Source organism: Phoxinus phoxinus (genome assembly GCF_949152265.1).
Source record: "Phoxinus phoxinus genome assembly, chromosome: 20".
Lineage (NCBI taxonomy): Eukaryota > Metazoa > Chordata > Actinopteri > Cypriniformes > Leuciscidae > Phoxinus > Phoxinus phoxinus.
The window spans coordinates 5954800-5973157 of NC_136895.1; the positions used below are offsets into that span (position 1 = coordinate 5954800).

General features: G+C 36.9%; 1 protein-coding gene across 1 annotated transcript in view; it reads right to left on the reverse strand.

Moving 5' to 3' along the window:
* Window positions 1-898: 898 nt before the first annotated feature.
* Window positions 899-18358, reverse strand: part of ppp1r2 (protein phosphatase 1, regulatory (inhibitor) subunit 2) — a 36480-nt gene continuing 19020 nt past the window's right edge. Inside the window, exons 4-6 of the mRNA XM_079592843.1 lie at window positions 8925-9025; window positions 6804-6974; window positions 899-4645 (exon numbers count right to left, since the gene is read on the reverse strand). Of these exons, the coding sequence (XP_079448969.1) occupies window positions 4626-4645; window positions 6804-6974; window positions 8925-9025 (292 nt within the window). The 3' untranslated portion in view covers window positions 899-4625. The remainder of the gene's footprint in view (window positions 4646-6803; window positions 6975-8924; window positions 9026-18358) is intronic.

Here is an 18358-nt window from a genome sequence, read left to right on the forward strand (position 1 = left end):
GAATTACATTTTCTCAGTAAGTTATACTTTTTTTTTTTTTTTTTTACAATTCAGCGTTTAGCGATCAATGATGTCACGTGGTACCTGTTACTTTGCTCAGCGCTGTTCGGGATAGACCAATCACAGTCGTTTGTTGATAGTGGATACGATTTTTCTTTAAATATTGTGGGGTGGATTTTCATCTATCTTTACGTCAGGTGTCAATCCTTGAATGTTGTATACTAACATAATTATGCTTTTTAGTGCACATATGTGTTCAGTGAGACCAAAACAGTCTTGAGATGTGATGCGGCTCGATGGCAGATCGGGTTGTTTGAGCCGTCGAGCGCCATCTAGAGGATGAGGATGGGGTTGAGTCTCAGAAAACGTAAGTAAGTAACATTTGCCCATTTGAAACACAGTCAGAAACAGGCCAACGAATCCAATCCTCTCTCCAAGTCCTCTCTGACACACTCCTCCACATAATACACCGTTTCGTTGCAGCATTATGCTTCAGATTATCTCGATATCTTGTGAAATTCGTTAAGGAAAGACACTGACTTTAGTTTCGGGAAACTAGCAAAGCTCTCCAGGATCCACGTTTGAGGAAAAGGTTCACACCCACCATTATTCAAAGTGAAAAGACAAACATGTTAACAAATAATTGATGTGCATCGATCTTTATGCTTTATTTGTAGTTTTTATATGTAGCCTATTGTTTTAAAACTTTCCCTTCTTTCCAGTTATTTTAATGTATGGATCAAGTTTGTCTTCGTTGCTTATATTTATTTATTTATTCATTGTGAAATACTGCCATCTAATGGGCTATTTCTGACAGTTTGAGCAGAGTCATGTCAAATCTCTTATACAATTTCTGAGAAAACGTAATAATATATAGATTTGAATACCCTTTCAAAAATCACAATGGTAACTATTTTCTGCCGAAATATTTACTTTAATTATTGTTACTAATGTAAAATCAATATTATGTGGTAGGCTCTGCCAGTGTAAAGATCCGTTCACACCAGGAAAGATATAATAACTATAACGATAACCATTTTACATTTTAACATGCATACAAACAGAAGATAACACTGCATTTAAAGGGACAGTTCACCAAAAAATTAGTTTCTTTCTTCTGTTGAACATAAAAGATGACACTTTGATTGAAGAATGTTGGTAATCAAACAGTAAAAATTACAAATTTTACCTCTTCCCAACAGGGAAAACCACCACTAATCAAAAATGCATGATTATATGGTGTCATGGTTTTGCAATCAAAAAATGTGGTTATAATGGAAGTCAATGGGGCAAAAACAGCCACGAACCGTAAATGAGGGAGAAAAAGTTAATATCTGATGCTGCACGAAAACGAACAATGCATCAAAACCAATGTTGTTTCTAATCTTTGACATGTCCAAGACTGTGATAAAAGGTAAAAAAAAATCCAGTCCACAATCACATTTTATATTGAAAATAAGTCATTTTGTGTGTTTTCCCCCAAATCAGTGACATAATTTTGGAATTTTGGAATTAAAGAGTTAAAATCCTGAATTTTTTTAAAACATTTAGTAGTTTTGAACAGGACTGAGGTTGATTAATAGATTTATGCAAAAAAAAAAATTGAAAAAAACATTTATCTGATACATTTTCACAGCAGTGTAAAGAAGTGGCTGTTTTCAGCCCCGAACATAAGGAAAGCGTAGTGAATTTGAACACCTTTTTTTTTTTTTCTCAGAGCTGATGACCGATAAAACATGGACAGCCAATCAGAAGCGAGCATTTAAGACATTATACTTAGAAAGTGGCGATGGACTGGCTTTTGTAATTTTGTTATATTGTTGTCTGAGGTCAACTTATGACGTTCGCTTGGTTTTTACATTCAAAACATCAAAATTAATAAGTATTCGGCTATTTTCTACCCTGGTTTTGAGCTCCTGAAAGAAACGTTGGGTTTTTATGGGCCAAGCATTGAAGACTTGGAAGTAAACGCCCACTGCTATGATTGGATGACAGTTTTGCATATTATAATGAGTTGCATGTAATGCGTGGATCGGTGGGCGGGGCTAAACAGGCGGTGTTGAAGTGGGCGTCGATCTTCTTCTGCGGAGGCGGGGTTTGATACCCTGTGACGTCACAGATCTCCACTCTGATAAACCTGTCGTTCGCTGGACCTGGTGTCAATAAAAGCTTTTATTGGACTAACAAGGAAGTTTTCAGTTCTGAAATTTATAGGATATTCATATAGTATAATGACCTCGGCTCTTATATGTCAAAAGCTCAAGGAAAATTGTATTTCTCAGTTCATCACCCCTTTAATACAGATAACGTCGCTAATTTATGTATCGTTACAGTTATCGTTGTTGGTGTGAATGGGTTTTTAATAACAGTATAAGATAATTTTTTATTTATTTTTTCACTTTGATGACAGTATTGGCAGTTTACTGGAGTAATTATGCAAATATAAAGAGGTTCGCATATTATTTTTTTGTGATGGTATTTATATTACATAAAAACAAATTTCAAAGAACAAATTTGTACCAACATTTTAATGATGACAAATATGCACATTTTCATTTGAAGAACATGCACATCGATTTAAGATAAAGAAACAGAAAAACAAATCTTGAGGAATAAAATTGACACATAAATGGCCAAATTACACAAAATACAAACGGAGAAAGTTCAACATAGTCAAAAAGCACTTGTTTAACGCATTTGTGCTTGAGAATGTACAAACTTAAGATTAAACTATATTTGACTTGAAGTGTGTGTGCAATCCATGAAGGACAAAACCAGGCATTTATTTATTTTTTTCATTAAAAATCGACAACCAATTAATAAATGTGCTTTTTGTTCAGTGTTGTCAGCACTGTTTATGAGATATTGCAATAATTAAACTTTTTTTGACATCATTTAGTCAAGGGAAGGGCATGTGAAAATGATTTAACATCCACAATGATGGAAAGAAAACATTAATAATGAACGATTCTGCTGGTTTTAGGTTGAGAATAAATACATTAGCCAGACAATGCTTTAAAATGCATTCAGGCAGATACGGTTGCATTGAAGCACTGTTTCCAAAAAGCGAATGCTGCGTCGATATCTGGGTGGATTTCATAAAACCCGTCAAGAACATATACAGCTCATTTTGTTTTCACCAAATCAAAAAAACAAAACAAAAAAAAAAGAGCGAGAAAAAACCTTAAAATTATAACTTGTTTGTTTTTCATTAAAATTAAGCACACAAGTAAATATTTAAATCATATTAAAAAATATTTCATTATTACTTTAATGCATATGGATGTTTTATGTAAAAAATAAAATAATAATCTGGCTCAATAGCAAATATATTTGTTTGCATATTGCTATCGAGTCGATATTTTAGCATTACGGTGATGACGAGTAAGACTTGTTCTGCATTACGGTAATGATTCTGAATTACATTTTTTTTTTTGCATTAAAGTAATGAGTGAATATTTTTTTGTTTGTGTAATGAGTCCAAATATAGGATGCATCAGAATCTTTTGTGCATTACAGTAACGATAGCTCACCGCAATGCACAAAAGATTCTGACTCATTACTGTAATATATGGTACTAAAACATTTTTATACAAAATATAATTTATTTTTTTCCTTTTGACTTTGGAGCCAAATATGACAAGTTATTGCAAGGTTTTCCGACATTCACCCATTTAGCTTCTTTATATATATATATATATATATATACATACAACACGCATATATTGAGTGTGAGTTTGACTATAAATTGACGAAGTACACCAGAATAACAGCCATTTTTTAAAGGTCAATTTGCTCGGGTCAAATTTATTGTTATTTTATTTTATTTGATACTGCACTATAATTATATTCTTCAGTGATCACAAAAAGAAATAACCCCATTATACTAGAGTTAAATAAAATTAAAAAAAGGCAATCAAAACAAACAAAGCTCAATAAGGACGCCAAGACAAAAAACCTCCAGATCCATTCAGCATCTATTAAAGCCGTTGTAGTTTTGGAAAAGCAACAGACAACCGTAGGGTTCAGTCCACTGATCAGTAGTTGTACAGCTAGGTATATAATACTCACCTGTTAATTCAAACACAGGGCAAATACAATTAGTGCCAATGTAATTAAACATGGTTTTCAGAAGCCATGCATACAGTAGAGCTCATGTGAGCGGTTTAATACGGGCTGTGTGTGTGTGTGTGTGTGTGTGTGTGTGTGTGTGTGTGAGCCCAAGACCACATCAGTCCCCCTTTACCAGTGCATGCTAAACCACCAGCTTGTTCAAATGGCATTAAACTCAGTTACTGCAGTGTCAGTAACAGTGGTGCTGGGAAATAAGAGAATCAGTGTGGTTCGCTGGGCACAAGCTCACTTGGCTTGGAGATCCCACGCTCTCGGCCACAGGACGAGGGAGGAGTCCAGGCCTGGAGCGGTTTGATAACAGTCTCGATTCTTAGCATGATGGCGATAAACGTTTGGCAAATGAGGGAGCTGGTTGATATGCGTGGCATTGCGGTGTTGGTGTGATACACAGGGTGGGGGGGATCCTGGAGCTGAACCCAAACCGGCGACGACACCGCGCCTTCCAGAGGTTCATGAGACAAGGCAGGAGTCGAGGACCAGTCTTGACATCCTTATGAATCCAAGGAATCAGCTGTAACAAACGAGACGTTTTACTTCATTTCACTGTCAAAGCTTTTACGTTTGTAAAGAAAAAGCAGTGCAGAGATATATAGATATATGTGTGATCTGATCCAGCGAAATGAGTCACAGAGACCCAAATTTCTAAACTGAGATTTTGATATTATTAATGGAAAGAGGAGACCATAAGCTTTCAAATGATATCATAGTCAAAGTCATACCTTGAATGGTTGTAAAGATATGCACATTTGAATTATGATCGTCTGTCCTCTTTTTCCAATTGAAAACCTGAGAAAATCGCTTTTTACGTTATTTGCCCGTTTTTTGTTGATATCTTTCAAAATCCATTACATTTAAAGGGATAAACTATTTATTCTACAGCTTAATTTGACCAAAGACATTAATATATAACACGACATTTCTCAAATTAATAATATTTCATCTTTCTGAGGAGATCTGCTAGCTTGTTTACACAGAGCGCTGCGAGTCTGACAGGAGGACGGCTGGACCAATCGCGTGCCGGTCAGTCGAAACGGGGCTTCACATTAACAAATGATCAGCGTTTGTGTTTCTAAGCTTTTTGATTGGTTCTGTACAACGTGTAACACCATATTTGGAGAGCAGAGATCGTGAGGTTTCAGGGGATACCCGGGACATGCTCAGAGCTGACGAGAGGAGTCGAGAAAAACAATGTTCATTTCCAGCGAATTTAGTAAAACTTTGTAAACTTTAATAGTCATTTAAATACCTTTACTCAATTATCTGGACTACGAAACTTTGGGAGATTATTTTTGAATGTCTGTTCTTTGAAATTAGCACACACAAAAAATCTATTATTTCATTGGTTTTCCACATAATCGGCCCATATCTTAAAATTGAACGTTGCGACTTCCGACTCATTTCGCCAGAGCGGGTCATATATATATATATATACATACACACACACACACACACAGCCTTTAGATATTTTGTGGTTGGTACAGTTTAAATGCTTTTGAAACGAGTCTCTAAAAATACAGTAAAAACAGTAATATAGTGAAATATTGTTACAATGTAAAACTGTTTTCTATGTGAATATATAGTAAAGTGTAATTTATTAAAAGTTCCTTTGAAATCCAATTTATTTTTCAATAAATTGTCATAAAAGAATAATGCATCAAATATGATACATACAAAACCCGTAATCAAACATAAAACATGCATTTTCTTTTTTACATTTGTGACCCTGGACCACAAAACCGGTCACGAGGCGCACGGGGCAATAGCCAACAATACACTGTATGGCTCAAAATGATCAATTTTTCTTTTATGCCAAAAATCATTAGGATATTAAGTAAAGATCATGTTCCATGAAGATATTTAGTACATTTCCTACCGTAAATATATAAAACATGTATTTTTGTGAGTGAATGCAGCACAATCGTGAACATAAATGCACAACTTTAAAGGAGATTTTCTCAATGTTTCCATTTTTTTGCTCCCTCAGATTCCAGATTTTCAGATAGTTCGGCCAAATAATGTCTTATCCTAACAAACCACACATCAATGGAAAGCTTATTTATTCAGCTCTCAGATGATATATAAATCTCAATTTCAAGAAATTGACCCATGTGACTGGTTTTGTGGTCCAGGATCACATATTTGGTTCAATAAACCATTTGATAAAAACATTTAACTTATTTTAAGTCAAGCTTTACAGGGATTAATAGGGTTAATATGAAGGGTTATGGGTTTATTCAAATCACCAACCCCCCAAAAAAACACAAGTAACAGCAGAAACAGTGATGCCCGACTCATCAAGCTGCACTGAGGAGCAAACTCTCTGCTCTATTTTTAAGTACATTGTCCTTAATTGATCTTGGAGAGCATCTGGAAACCCTTAGACTCTCCAGGGACCTCTAGTGGTCAGCAGACTGTGGCTGAACACTCAGTACAAACAAACTAAACATCTTCTCACACAACAATAGATGATGGGCGTGTGAAAGTTTCTGTTTACTTACAGCTTTTCAACACAAACATCCAAAAACATGGCAATTACTCCTGGTCGGGACTTGGACTACATGTGTAGATCAATAGTGCTGTTCAAATATGGCTGACCTGTGCTAATGTTTCAGCAGATCAGGAGCATGACATATATCCCATCAACACTGTGTAAATGTCTCCTTATTTACCATCTTGCGGGGGGTCAACGTTGATGTCCTCGGTCTCTGTGTCGTCCTTCATCTCTTCGTCCTCGTCCTCCTCCTCTTCCAGCTCATTGGCGATGAGTTGTCGGGCTAGTTTAATGTTCATACCTTCATTATAATGCATCTTCCTCATCATCTGAAACTGCGACTTTCTGGCTGAGGAAACACAGAACACACACAGCTCTAAACGCCAGAATCTGCTGATCACGAGCGATCAAGGGAAAGACATGTCGTCAAACTTTTGTTCTTATTAAACAAAGAACAGAACATACCATTTTGTTCTTGTTCTTAAGCACAGCCTTAAAATGATAACTTTAAAAAAAAAAAAAAAAAATCACTAAAAATTAAGCACACAAGTAAATATTTCATATATATATATCATATTTAAAAATATTTCATTATCATTACTGTAGTGCATCTAGATGTTTATGCAAAAAAAATAGCTCCCAAAATCGGACTCGATAGCAATATGCAAAAAAACTATCGGTATTTATCGACGGTACACCATTGTCGGTAACGATAAAAAAATGTTCGATATAACGCTCAATATTTCCATTCAAATGCGCGCGTGCGCTGCCCAACATCAGATGGCAAGCGTAATGAAAGCGCGCTATTATTTTGTGCTTCACGGACCGTTTCTGAGTTTGGACCAATACAGCGCGAGTCGATCTGGATCAAGCCACACTGCTACTACACAGCGCTATGGGATCCAGTAAAGAAAGCGCTTGAATTCGCCACTGAAGTAATAACATCGCTGCGAGATCTAGTGAGAAGCATTCACATTTCTCCGTTATTAGCGGATCAAACAGCGCTGACGTGGAAACCAGGAGACACATTGTGCCGTGAACGAACTAGTTATAGGCTTTAAGTCCACATATCTGCACCATTCACCATGGATGTAATGTAGTAACACTAACTGTAAGGTAACCATGGAAGTTCGGTAGGAATAGTACTTCAAAAATCAAATATTATCATATTTAAATGTTATTTTTAATGTGATGACCAAAACATTATTTGTTCATCCTGCAAAGTTTACCCCCATTTATAAAACTAAGTTTCAAGATGTAGGAAAACTCACTTATTTAAAAATATTTTTTTCTAAAAAAAAAAAAAAAATCTTTGGCATTTCTTTCTTTTTGCTGTACCTAAAATGTACCTAACCGTGACACCATGTGTTGTATCGAACCAGATGTTGATCTACCTCAAAGCTCACCTTGATTGTTCTATGTTTACACTTTTACATTGCACACATTTTTTTACATTTTAAGTAAGAGTTTCTTTAACGCTTAATTTTTTATCTTAATAAAAGACATAAAGATGATATTTGTGTACATTTTATTTTTGACTGGTAAAACGTTTAAATTCAAACTTTTCTACTTTTCTAAAAAAAAAAAAAAAAAAAGGTTATTATAAAAAAAGTCATTAAATATCGATCCCGAACGATATGAAACATTATATCGTGATACATTTTTTTGCTATATCGCATAGCCCTATAACCTAGGCTTTTATTTCCTGTCTTTACTACACATTATGGATGAATTATCACAGCCATCCTGTGGTTATAACGGATTACAGCCTCACAAGAGCATGCATTAGTGTCCTATGTTTGGAGTTTAATTTTGGTTTAGACTGTCAATACAATAATCTGAGTTTTTATTTTATTTTTTTATATTTGTCTACTTTTAGGACTTTTTTGTTGTTGTTATGATGTGCGCGAGCTGTTTCTCTGTTGCTGTTTTTTGTTCTCTAAAAGATTCTTGAGAAACGCGAGTTCACTTTGCTGACAAATACCCGAGTCATTGCTTTATTGAAATTTGTTCAAATATCAATATTTATTGCTTTAAATAATATATAAGAATTGATACGAATTGTGGAATTTCACTGGTTTTCATACATTGATTACAGAAGTTTTCATATGTATATATCTTTAAGTGTAACGCTAAGATTGTGAGTTTAAAAAGAAAGACCTGAAAAGAGAGAGTAGTGGAGAAGTGTGTGTGTTTGAGCCCCTGGCTGACGGTGCGGTGAGCTGTGTAAATGTGTAATCAGTGTGAGAGGAAGCAGAGGTGAATCTGAGGCCATGAGAGAGAGAGTCACGTGTCTCACCTTGCTCCTCCGGACTCAACTCGTCCTCCTCTTCCTCACTGCTCTCCTCTTCTGGCTCCTGCATGAAGCGAGACTCTGCGCCCTCCACCGCTGCCTCCAGCCTGAGAAGACGGCAAGACGTTTGTTTGTTAACATGCTATGTTTATTTTATTTTGCTTCATATATACTGTATATTCACTATCGATAGTGAAATATCTGAAACGGTTCCAATACTCGGTTTCTGCAGTATCGATACACTGATGCCGGCTGCGCGTTCTTGCTCTCTTCTCTCTGACGGTGAATTTTACACACACCCGCCTCCTGTCACTCACTTCCTTCATTGGTTGAATAGGGATGGTGTTGTGCATGATTTGACTCGTTCTCGCATGTTTCGCGCTCACACCAGAAGAGTTGCGCACCACTGATCTATATAAAGCCGCGTTTCCACCGAAATTACCCGGAACAATTTGTCCCAGGAACTTTTTTTGCCCCAGGAACTTTTTTTGCCCCAGACCGGTTGCTTTCTGCGTTTACACCGCGGTCTAAAGTACCGGGAATATTATAAACTGCGCGCAACTGCTCCTCCCACTGTCTGCGACGGACAGTAATCAGTTTTGAGCGCCACATTTATAATAAGTATGGAGGAGATTCAAACTGTGCTGCAGTTGTTTGTGATGTACTGGTTTACTAACGAGGTAATTAACAAAACGGCAGAAAAGAGACGAGCACTGATACGAAAGCTCGTAATGCTATAAAATTAGACGATGCGGACATTGACCGTGAGGCGGCTGAGACGAACGCGCAGAAAATTTCCTGTTACACAAATACGCTTAATAAAGCCTGAACCTTGTCGTCATTCCAGCTGTGTTTTATTATTTTTTTTATTCCATATTTGCAGACAGACAACTCTTACTGCATGAAGCCACGAACCGCAATAGATTGTTTAAAATGCCGGTTAAAATAGAATGATGCTGGAGTCATCCAATCAAAATGAGACGTGAAGACAACCAATCAGCATGTTCAGTGCACAAGTCTCGCCCCCGAAAGTTCCTGAACTTTGAAAAGTACTACCTCGCCAGCAGGGACTTTCTGAGGGGGGAATATTTATCCGGAACTTCATTTAGACCCTGATTCCTGCGGTGTAAACACACAGAGTACCAGCCCAAAGCTCCTAGTTCCTGGGGAAAGTTCCCGCGCCTCTCTTAAGTGACGCGCCTCTCAAATAGATTGTGATGAAAGTTAATAATTTGTCATGGCCTATTGCACTTAAACCTGTTAACCTTCACCAGAGCGAGGACGCTCTGAAGCGTTTTTTTTTTTAAATAGTTCAAAGTTACTATCAGATTTAATGTTATTACCTTGACAAACTATACATCATTAAAAATATATAAGTCTCACGTTTCAGTATTTGACGACTATTGTATTCTGAGAAACTTATAGTGACAGTTATGTCTTAATTTGTGTCAGGATTTATGTAATGAAAAAATGAGTCGATACCTTTAATATGAATTATGAGCGTCAGCTGCTCCATTCAGAAAAAAACTCCGGTGCTGTTGTCTTGAGAACGCGTGACAAAACAACGTTCCTCAGGGCTTTTGGCTCACAAATGTGCAGATTTGGAGAAATATTGATATATTATCATAGGTTTACATCATATTTCTATAGACAGGAATAATATTTATTGAATTTATATCCAAATGCGTCGATGTATACATAAAGAGCGCTGGATACTCTGATGTACTGTGTTTTCAATCCATACAGCAGAATGAGGGCGCTCTATGCACAGTTTTTTCCAAATATGAAAGCTCACGAAGAAGAAATAACCTGTGACCTTCCAGGACGTCACTGACATAAACACAGCTAACGTTAGCTTTCAGAGATCGCTATAACATGCAGATAAAGATGTTTTGAAGACAATAAACATGATTGCAATGATATTTGATTTACCTGTGTTCTTCGAGCCATGTCAGGTATTTTTATAATAATAGATTATATGTATAATGTAATGCTAATCGGTATAGACTTTACAATAGTGCAGAATAATATCAAATCATATATTTTCTGTCTGATTTTCTTTTCTGAAGCCAAATAAGCTCATAGAAGATTATTTAAAACACTCGACTTGCACTATAAAGTAAGTTTGGAGCACAAACAGGGTTTTAATCTCATAAATTGTCGTGTATTGATGGTGTGCTAAGCTAACATGCTAGCTAGCTCTCTAGTTGCACCTGCCATCTAGCTGTTATTTTTTATGATTTTTTTTCTAAATCGGAATGCTTACTGAAATATTTCTTTATTTAAGAAAGGCATTTGATACAGTTTCAAATGTGAAGTGAAGATTATGAAAGAAATTAGGGGGTGAAACACCGTGATTAGCCAGTCGTTAGCGATTATAATGGAGACAAAGGAAAAGAATATTTATGGCCATAAGCCGGCTGGAAAGGTGTAAATGTGTGCAGGAGAGAGTGACACTGAATGGGGCTCGTTTGCACCACAAAACAATAGAGACAATAGACTGAATAGATGCTAATAGATGACAATAAACACAAGTTTGCATTTTAGAGTCAATTCAAAATAAAGTCATTTGAGATGATCTTGAAAAACATTTAACAAAATACAGAGTTTTAGACTTATCACCTTCAAATTTTAAATATAACATGGTCAGACATGTGGCTTTAGCTGGAGTGCATTTCTAGAGTGCTGACGGGCCAACTTCAATTTAATTTTCATGAAGATGTTTCATAAAAATAAATTTCTAATAACTTTCACAACTTTGAAGCTATTCATAATTTTTTTTTCATTATGACAATAATTCATTCTACATTTCCAATAAAGTGCCAGGTGTCAGCTTTCAAATGAGACCATACTTGAGCTTTTAGGACAAAGGGTCAATTAATTGAATCTTTTTTAGGTTGGGTATGCTATTTCTGGGGATTTTTCAAAAGTGGCGCTGAAGGCTAACAGGTTAAACATCAAATACACACAAAATGATGTCAAAATGAGCGACTTGCAGAGTATTCAGGTAAACAGTCCATTTCAGAACGTGAACAGCTGAGAGAAAACGTACTGTGTGTGTAACAGTATATTGGATCCGTGCATAAGCTCTTAAAGTGACAGCAGCCTAATAAACCTGCTGCAAAAGACAGAAAATCACTCGCTTCTCTTGGCAATAACTTTTGTAACTTTAATTGTACGCATTAATTTGTATTTAATTTGATTACTTTAGTATTCTTGTAAGAAATACAACAGAATTTAAATCATCTTAAACCCACCTGAAAATTTGTCAATAGGGCCGGAAAACAGGTCTAAGCATTTCCGCTTTTCACTTCCGCAGCGGTATTTGATCTCTGAGGTGCGGTGATCTCTGAGGTAATTGTTAATTTTCTGTTAATTTTTGCTTATTATAATAACATTCTTATTTATGATCAAACTTTAGAGTAAAACTAAGAAAAAAAAAAGAAAAAGAGGCGTAAAACTTAAATCCTAGAGTACTCGGGGCTCTGGACGTCCGTTTGGCAATACGGTGTACATCGGAAATTGATAGTATGGGTAGCTCCTGTAAACACAGGCTATAAAAGGTCGCTATTACTACGCTGTGTTTACCTCAGTAGCTGACAGCCGGAAGTAGTTATACCCGTTTTGTAGAACCCGGAAGAATGTTGCGCATAACCCCTATTATATTGTATTCATTTGTGCTATTGTTTTAATTTAAACGGTTTACTTCTTTTTTGTTGTTGTTGTAAATTTAGTTCAAAGTTTCAAATAAAGCCTCAATGTGTGTGTGCAAGCTATTACAACAAAATTACCAAATTGATAATTTGATAATAAGATACATTTTTTTAAATGTAAGTTTGCACTAGGGGTGTGCGATATTACGATTTTTGATCGTGGACGATTAAAATGTCTCCACGATCTGCTTTTGAAGAAATATCGTAGGATCGTCCATTTTATCAGTTTGCATTTCTGGCGCCTCCGTCTCAACATACTGTACAGCACGACGTATATCCACATGAAATGCAGAGGAACGGGACACTGTAGTTCATAAAAATGAATTATTTGCATGTGCTTTAAAGCCTTGCCGTTTAAACATGTCATTCGCTGCTGATGCGCTGTTCTAACGGGCGCTTTTCTGAGCGCAATAGACCCGACGCGCGCACATGCACTAAAAGCCTGTCTAACAGCACCCGTTACTGAACTAAGTTATCTTATTGCGCTAATACTGTCAAATACACACAAGGTTTACATAAACAAAGTTGGTTATGTCTAAAGTGAAAGAACAATAGAAAAAATGAAGAAAAAATCTGCCTTGTCAAATGCGTGTAGACTCGTTGCGCGCAGATCTTAAAGTGACAGTAGCCCTAATAGTAAACATGCTGCCGCTTGTCCTTAAAGGGACAGTTACCCAAAAATAAAAATTCTGTCATTATTTACTCACTCTCTAATGTTGTTCCAAACCTGTATTAATTTATTTCTTGTGCTGAACACAAAAGAAGATATTTTGAGGAGTGTGGCTAACGGTTGCTGGTCCCCATTGATTACCATAGTAGGAAAAAACTATTATGGAAGTCACTGGGGTACATCAACTGTTTGTTTACCCCACATTCCTCCAAATAACTTTTATTTTCAACAGAAGAGGGAGACTTATTCGGGTTTAAAGCGGCTTGAGAGAATTTACATTTTTGGGAGAACTATCCCTGTTAATAAAACAACAAAATACAAAGAGCATCTCACTCACTCTTGACTGAGAACTTTAATAGTAGCTTTAATAAGAATCAATGTATAATTTATACAGTGAAGTTGTGTTTTATTTTCATATTTGTTCATTTAATTACTTTCTTCAATGCTGTTAAATACACCTGTAGCTGAAAAAATAAAGCACTGTTTTTTTTATTTGTATATTAAGTTGTGTATGTGTATCTTTGTTCTTAATTTTTAATAACAAAGAAAATGACAAATATTTTTTATCTTCGCCACTTTGGCCTAAATGTCTGCCATTCTTTTTTATTTTATATTTTGTTACCTAAGGCTTTGTTTTTAAAATAGGGACATTAGTTTGGCTGTGATGCTCAGTCACTTGCAAAATAGTAAAACCAACAGGAAAAGGAATCGTGATAAAATCGTGAATCGTGATTTTCCTGAAAAAAATCGTGATATGATATTTTTGCCATATCGCCCACCCCTAGTTTGCACCATTTGTAGAAATTAAACTACTGGTAACTATGAGGTGGCAAGAACAATTTTTTTCTGGAACAACCAATTATGCAAAACACCCCAAAACCAGTAGGTTGTTTATCAGACAAAAATTCATGAAAGACCTTTTGTAAGTCAAATTTAAGACCATTTTAAGACATTTTAAGATCATAAAGATTGAAATTTAAGACTTACACGCATTAACCAGCAAATAACAAATAAAATTAGCATCAATATGCACTTTTTGTTTACATAAGCATTAAAATAATAACAAATTATGGCTAGATTTTAAAAAAGTGTCTTGCAACATGTTATCTACTAACATGTACAAGTGCAAATAAAGTTGACAAAAAAGGTTTTATAAAAAGATAAAGAGACGACCCAACGCCGTGAAGAGACGACCCAACGCCGGCGATATGTTATGCCCTAAATTTTATGATTAACTAACTGTATTTTGGTATGTATATTTTTGAAATGCATTTTCTGTAAAGCTGCTTTGAAACAATATGTATTGTGAAAAGCGCTATACAAATAAACTTGAATTGAATTGAATTGAATAAACCTCATATTTCAGCCTTTAAATATTTTTTTTTATAAAAAGAATGAGTCAAAAAAAGATAAATTACTGACATTTACAATGCACATTAGCTTATCTTTTATTATTAATAGAAAAATTCGGTCTGATTTTCCCATGGCGTCTGTCGTTGCTATGCAACCATGCACTGCGCTCTCCACAACGCACTGCGCTCTCCACAATGCACTGCAGGTGGAAAAAACTCGCGCGAGTAATTTACGTAATGTGATCGGCTTTTTTGATCGGCGCTTTTGGGGTTCACCGATCAAGCTATTTTTAGCCAATATCGGCCGATCATGATCGGCGGCCGATCAATCGGAGCATCACTAATGATTATATTCAGGGTCCGAAATTAACACCAGCCAAGCGCCAAATGCGGGTAGATTTTCCATTTGGCGAGTAAATCTCAAAAGGCTATCCGCCACACTGGCGGGTGAATGTTCATACCAAAATAGTAATGTAATAAAATGTTTTTAATAAAATGTTTGTCCCGCCATAGTCTTATCTGATCGGTGAGTAGCCGAATGTAGACGAACTTATGCGCGTGTGACAGGGCGCATGTTTAACTGAAGAACGAGCAGAGAGAGAGAGAGCGAGCCCCGGTCGCGCGCGCGCGCAGCGCGCGCTCTCTCTCTCTCAGTGGAGACAGGCGAAAGGCTTCACCGTCTCCTAAGCGCTGTCTTCAGCATCCGAAATTAACACCCGCCAAGCGCCAAATGCTGGTAGATTTTCCGTTTAGCGAATAAATAATAAAATAAAATGTTCGGACACTCGGGAGGTCGTGAGATATTGCACACGTTACGAGTCAGTTAAACTGATATTCGCTTCAAAGCAGCTGGTACACGGCACGACTGTCCGTGAGCTTTCGCGCTAAACACAAGAGACCGGAGTTTTCAATGTTGCAGGCAATAGCTTCAGATAGAAAATGACAGAAATGTGTGTGAACAGTAATGGACAGATTATGATTATGAACAGCTAAATGAACAGTAGCCATCCCTTTCAACATAAAAACTAGAGAGAGAGAGAGAGAGAGAGAGAGAGAGAGAGAGAGAGAGAGTGGACCTCGCACTGCCTGCCTGTAGAGGTCTCTGATGCGGTCGTAGAGGACCCATCTGTCATCGTGGAGGCTAGACTGCACCATAACAACACTGTTCTCCTGCTCCAGCCCAGAACATCAAGGCAAACTCTCTTATCTACTCAAAGAGCCCAAAATATGGAGTACTGGTCCGGTCTGAAACTCCAGGGAAAGTTGGCAAAACTCCACTGTGCTGACCACTCTGTATCACACACCATCTATACCAATGCCAGCATCAGTGAGGACATCCTACTTTTCTGCGTAAAAGCACGCCTGCAAGTGCTTCCTACAAAATACAACTTATCAGTGTGGTTTCCCTCCACACACTCGCCGCTCTGCATGCTGCATGACCCCCCTCAACACCTGGAGTCAGTAGCTCACATCATGAACCGTTGCCCATCATTTAAAGGACTATATATCGCCCGACATGATAGACTTGTGGACCTCATTGCTGCTCAGATTCCCTGTGTGGGTGATGAGCAGATTTTTAAACACACTACTGTGCAATGTGACTGGTTTAACTCGCCTACAAACACTTTCGTAGGGTTGGCTAATACACCAGATATCATTAACATCTCTCAGAATGGAAAAAGAGTGACACTATTTGAAGTGTCATGTGCATTTGACTTATTTATGGAGGATTCGTACTGTTCTAAGACTCTAAAGTATCAGTCATTGATAACAACCATTGAGAACCTTGGGTATAAATGTCGTCTTATTGTGCTGGTGTTCGGTAGTCTAGGTCATGTACACAGGCTAGCGGTCCGCGGACTTTGCATTGGGGGGATTGCTAAGACAAGGGCCAAACAACTGGCAAAGTACTGTTCCATCTCATCCATTATAGGAAGCATGTTTGTTTGGAAAAGGCGATGCTTTCTGTATCCTTAGAACTGCTTAATCTTTTAGCAATGTGCTGACCTGTGTCAATCTGTTGGACTATTCAAAAAATTTGATTCCTAATGAAATTAACTTGTAATGTGGAATAGGGCTGTCACTTTTGAGAAAAATCAAATTCGAACGGATATCAAATACCAGCCTATGTATTCGAATATATTCGAATATCTATTCCCATCCGCCCCCCCCCCCCCCCCCACCACCACCCCCGCGCGCGCGTGCAAAAAAAAAAAAAAAAAAACGTCAATCGAAACTTTACTAACAGTTTGACAGTCATAAACAGGACTCCCAAAATTACACTTATAGGACTCATATCTGCAAATAAACCTTGCCTTTACATGTGCATCTGCACGGTGCCGACCGGTTGTGCAGGAAAGTATGCAGTCATACGATGTTGGACGCCTGGCGATGCTCTGGCCGTCTGCTGCGTTTCTGGGGCTGTTTAAACCTGGCCACTTCATGCGTTTTCTCAGATCGGATAGCTATCAAAACGATTCCATTTACACCTGGTCACATAGGCCTAAATGTGGTTTAAACCGGATATAAATCCGATCTTCAATTCCCGCGCTATATGCAGATTTAATGTCACCGAAAGCAACATATGAGCTGCATTTTATTGATCATCAGCTAACATCAAAGACTGCAATAAGAGAGAGCGGCAGCCCTGGTAAGATCATTTCGTTTCTTTACTTTTAATGAAGATTATTATTATTGTGTGTTAAAGCGTCTGCGACTTACTTTCACTTTGATTTGCGATAGTTTGCACATTGGCTTGACGCTTGATGAATAGATCATCTGCGGTGATGCGTGTTGCAGCGCGCCGTCATATCTGACTATAACATAGCAGCCTGTAACACGCTTTCAAAATAACACCCTTTCAAAATAACACGCTTTTTTAAAATAAAAAGCAAACGATCTTATCATAGACTGTAAAAAATGCGCTAGACATGGCACTTTAAAAACCGAATAGTTTATTTGAAGTTCGATTACGGTTATTTCACGTCATGTTCGAATGCATATTCGAATATCGAATAAAAAGTGACAGCCCTAATGTGGAATCAAATAAAGTATATAAAATGTGTGTGTGTGTGTGTGTGTGTGTGTGTGTGTGTGTGTGTGTGTGTGTGTGTGTGTGTGTGTGTGTGTGTAAAATAAAAAATAAAAGAATTATTATAGCCTACATTTAAAATTTTGCTCTGGACAATTTTTTGTTTGTATTCAACATAATACCTTATTATCTCAATTAAATGTACTGAAATTAATGTATATGTGACACAAAAAGGCTGTTTATTATTTTGGCCGGTAAAAAATATGCTTGGCTGGTGGATTTTTTCATCTACCAGTCCCCGTGGCAGGTGAGCCAAAAAGTTAATTTCGGACCCTGATTATATTACATTCATAATTTATGTATTATCCGTATTGCTTATGAATAAAATAGCCAATTTATGAGACCATAGACTTGAGCAACAAAACTTAATTTCCCATCATTGTTTGTAGAAGCACAAGCATCAATTACACACCTAAAGAGCATTGTTGTTGCATTAGCGCTAAAATGTTTCCTGTCTTTGTCATGAAGTGAACCAATAAATATGTAATTGCCCAAAACATCCATTTATTTCTGACCAAAATCCCTTGATGCACATCATGTCATAATTACCACCAAGAAACTACACAGGAGAACTTGAATGCAGCATCATTTCCTTATTAAAGGAAAGTATACAA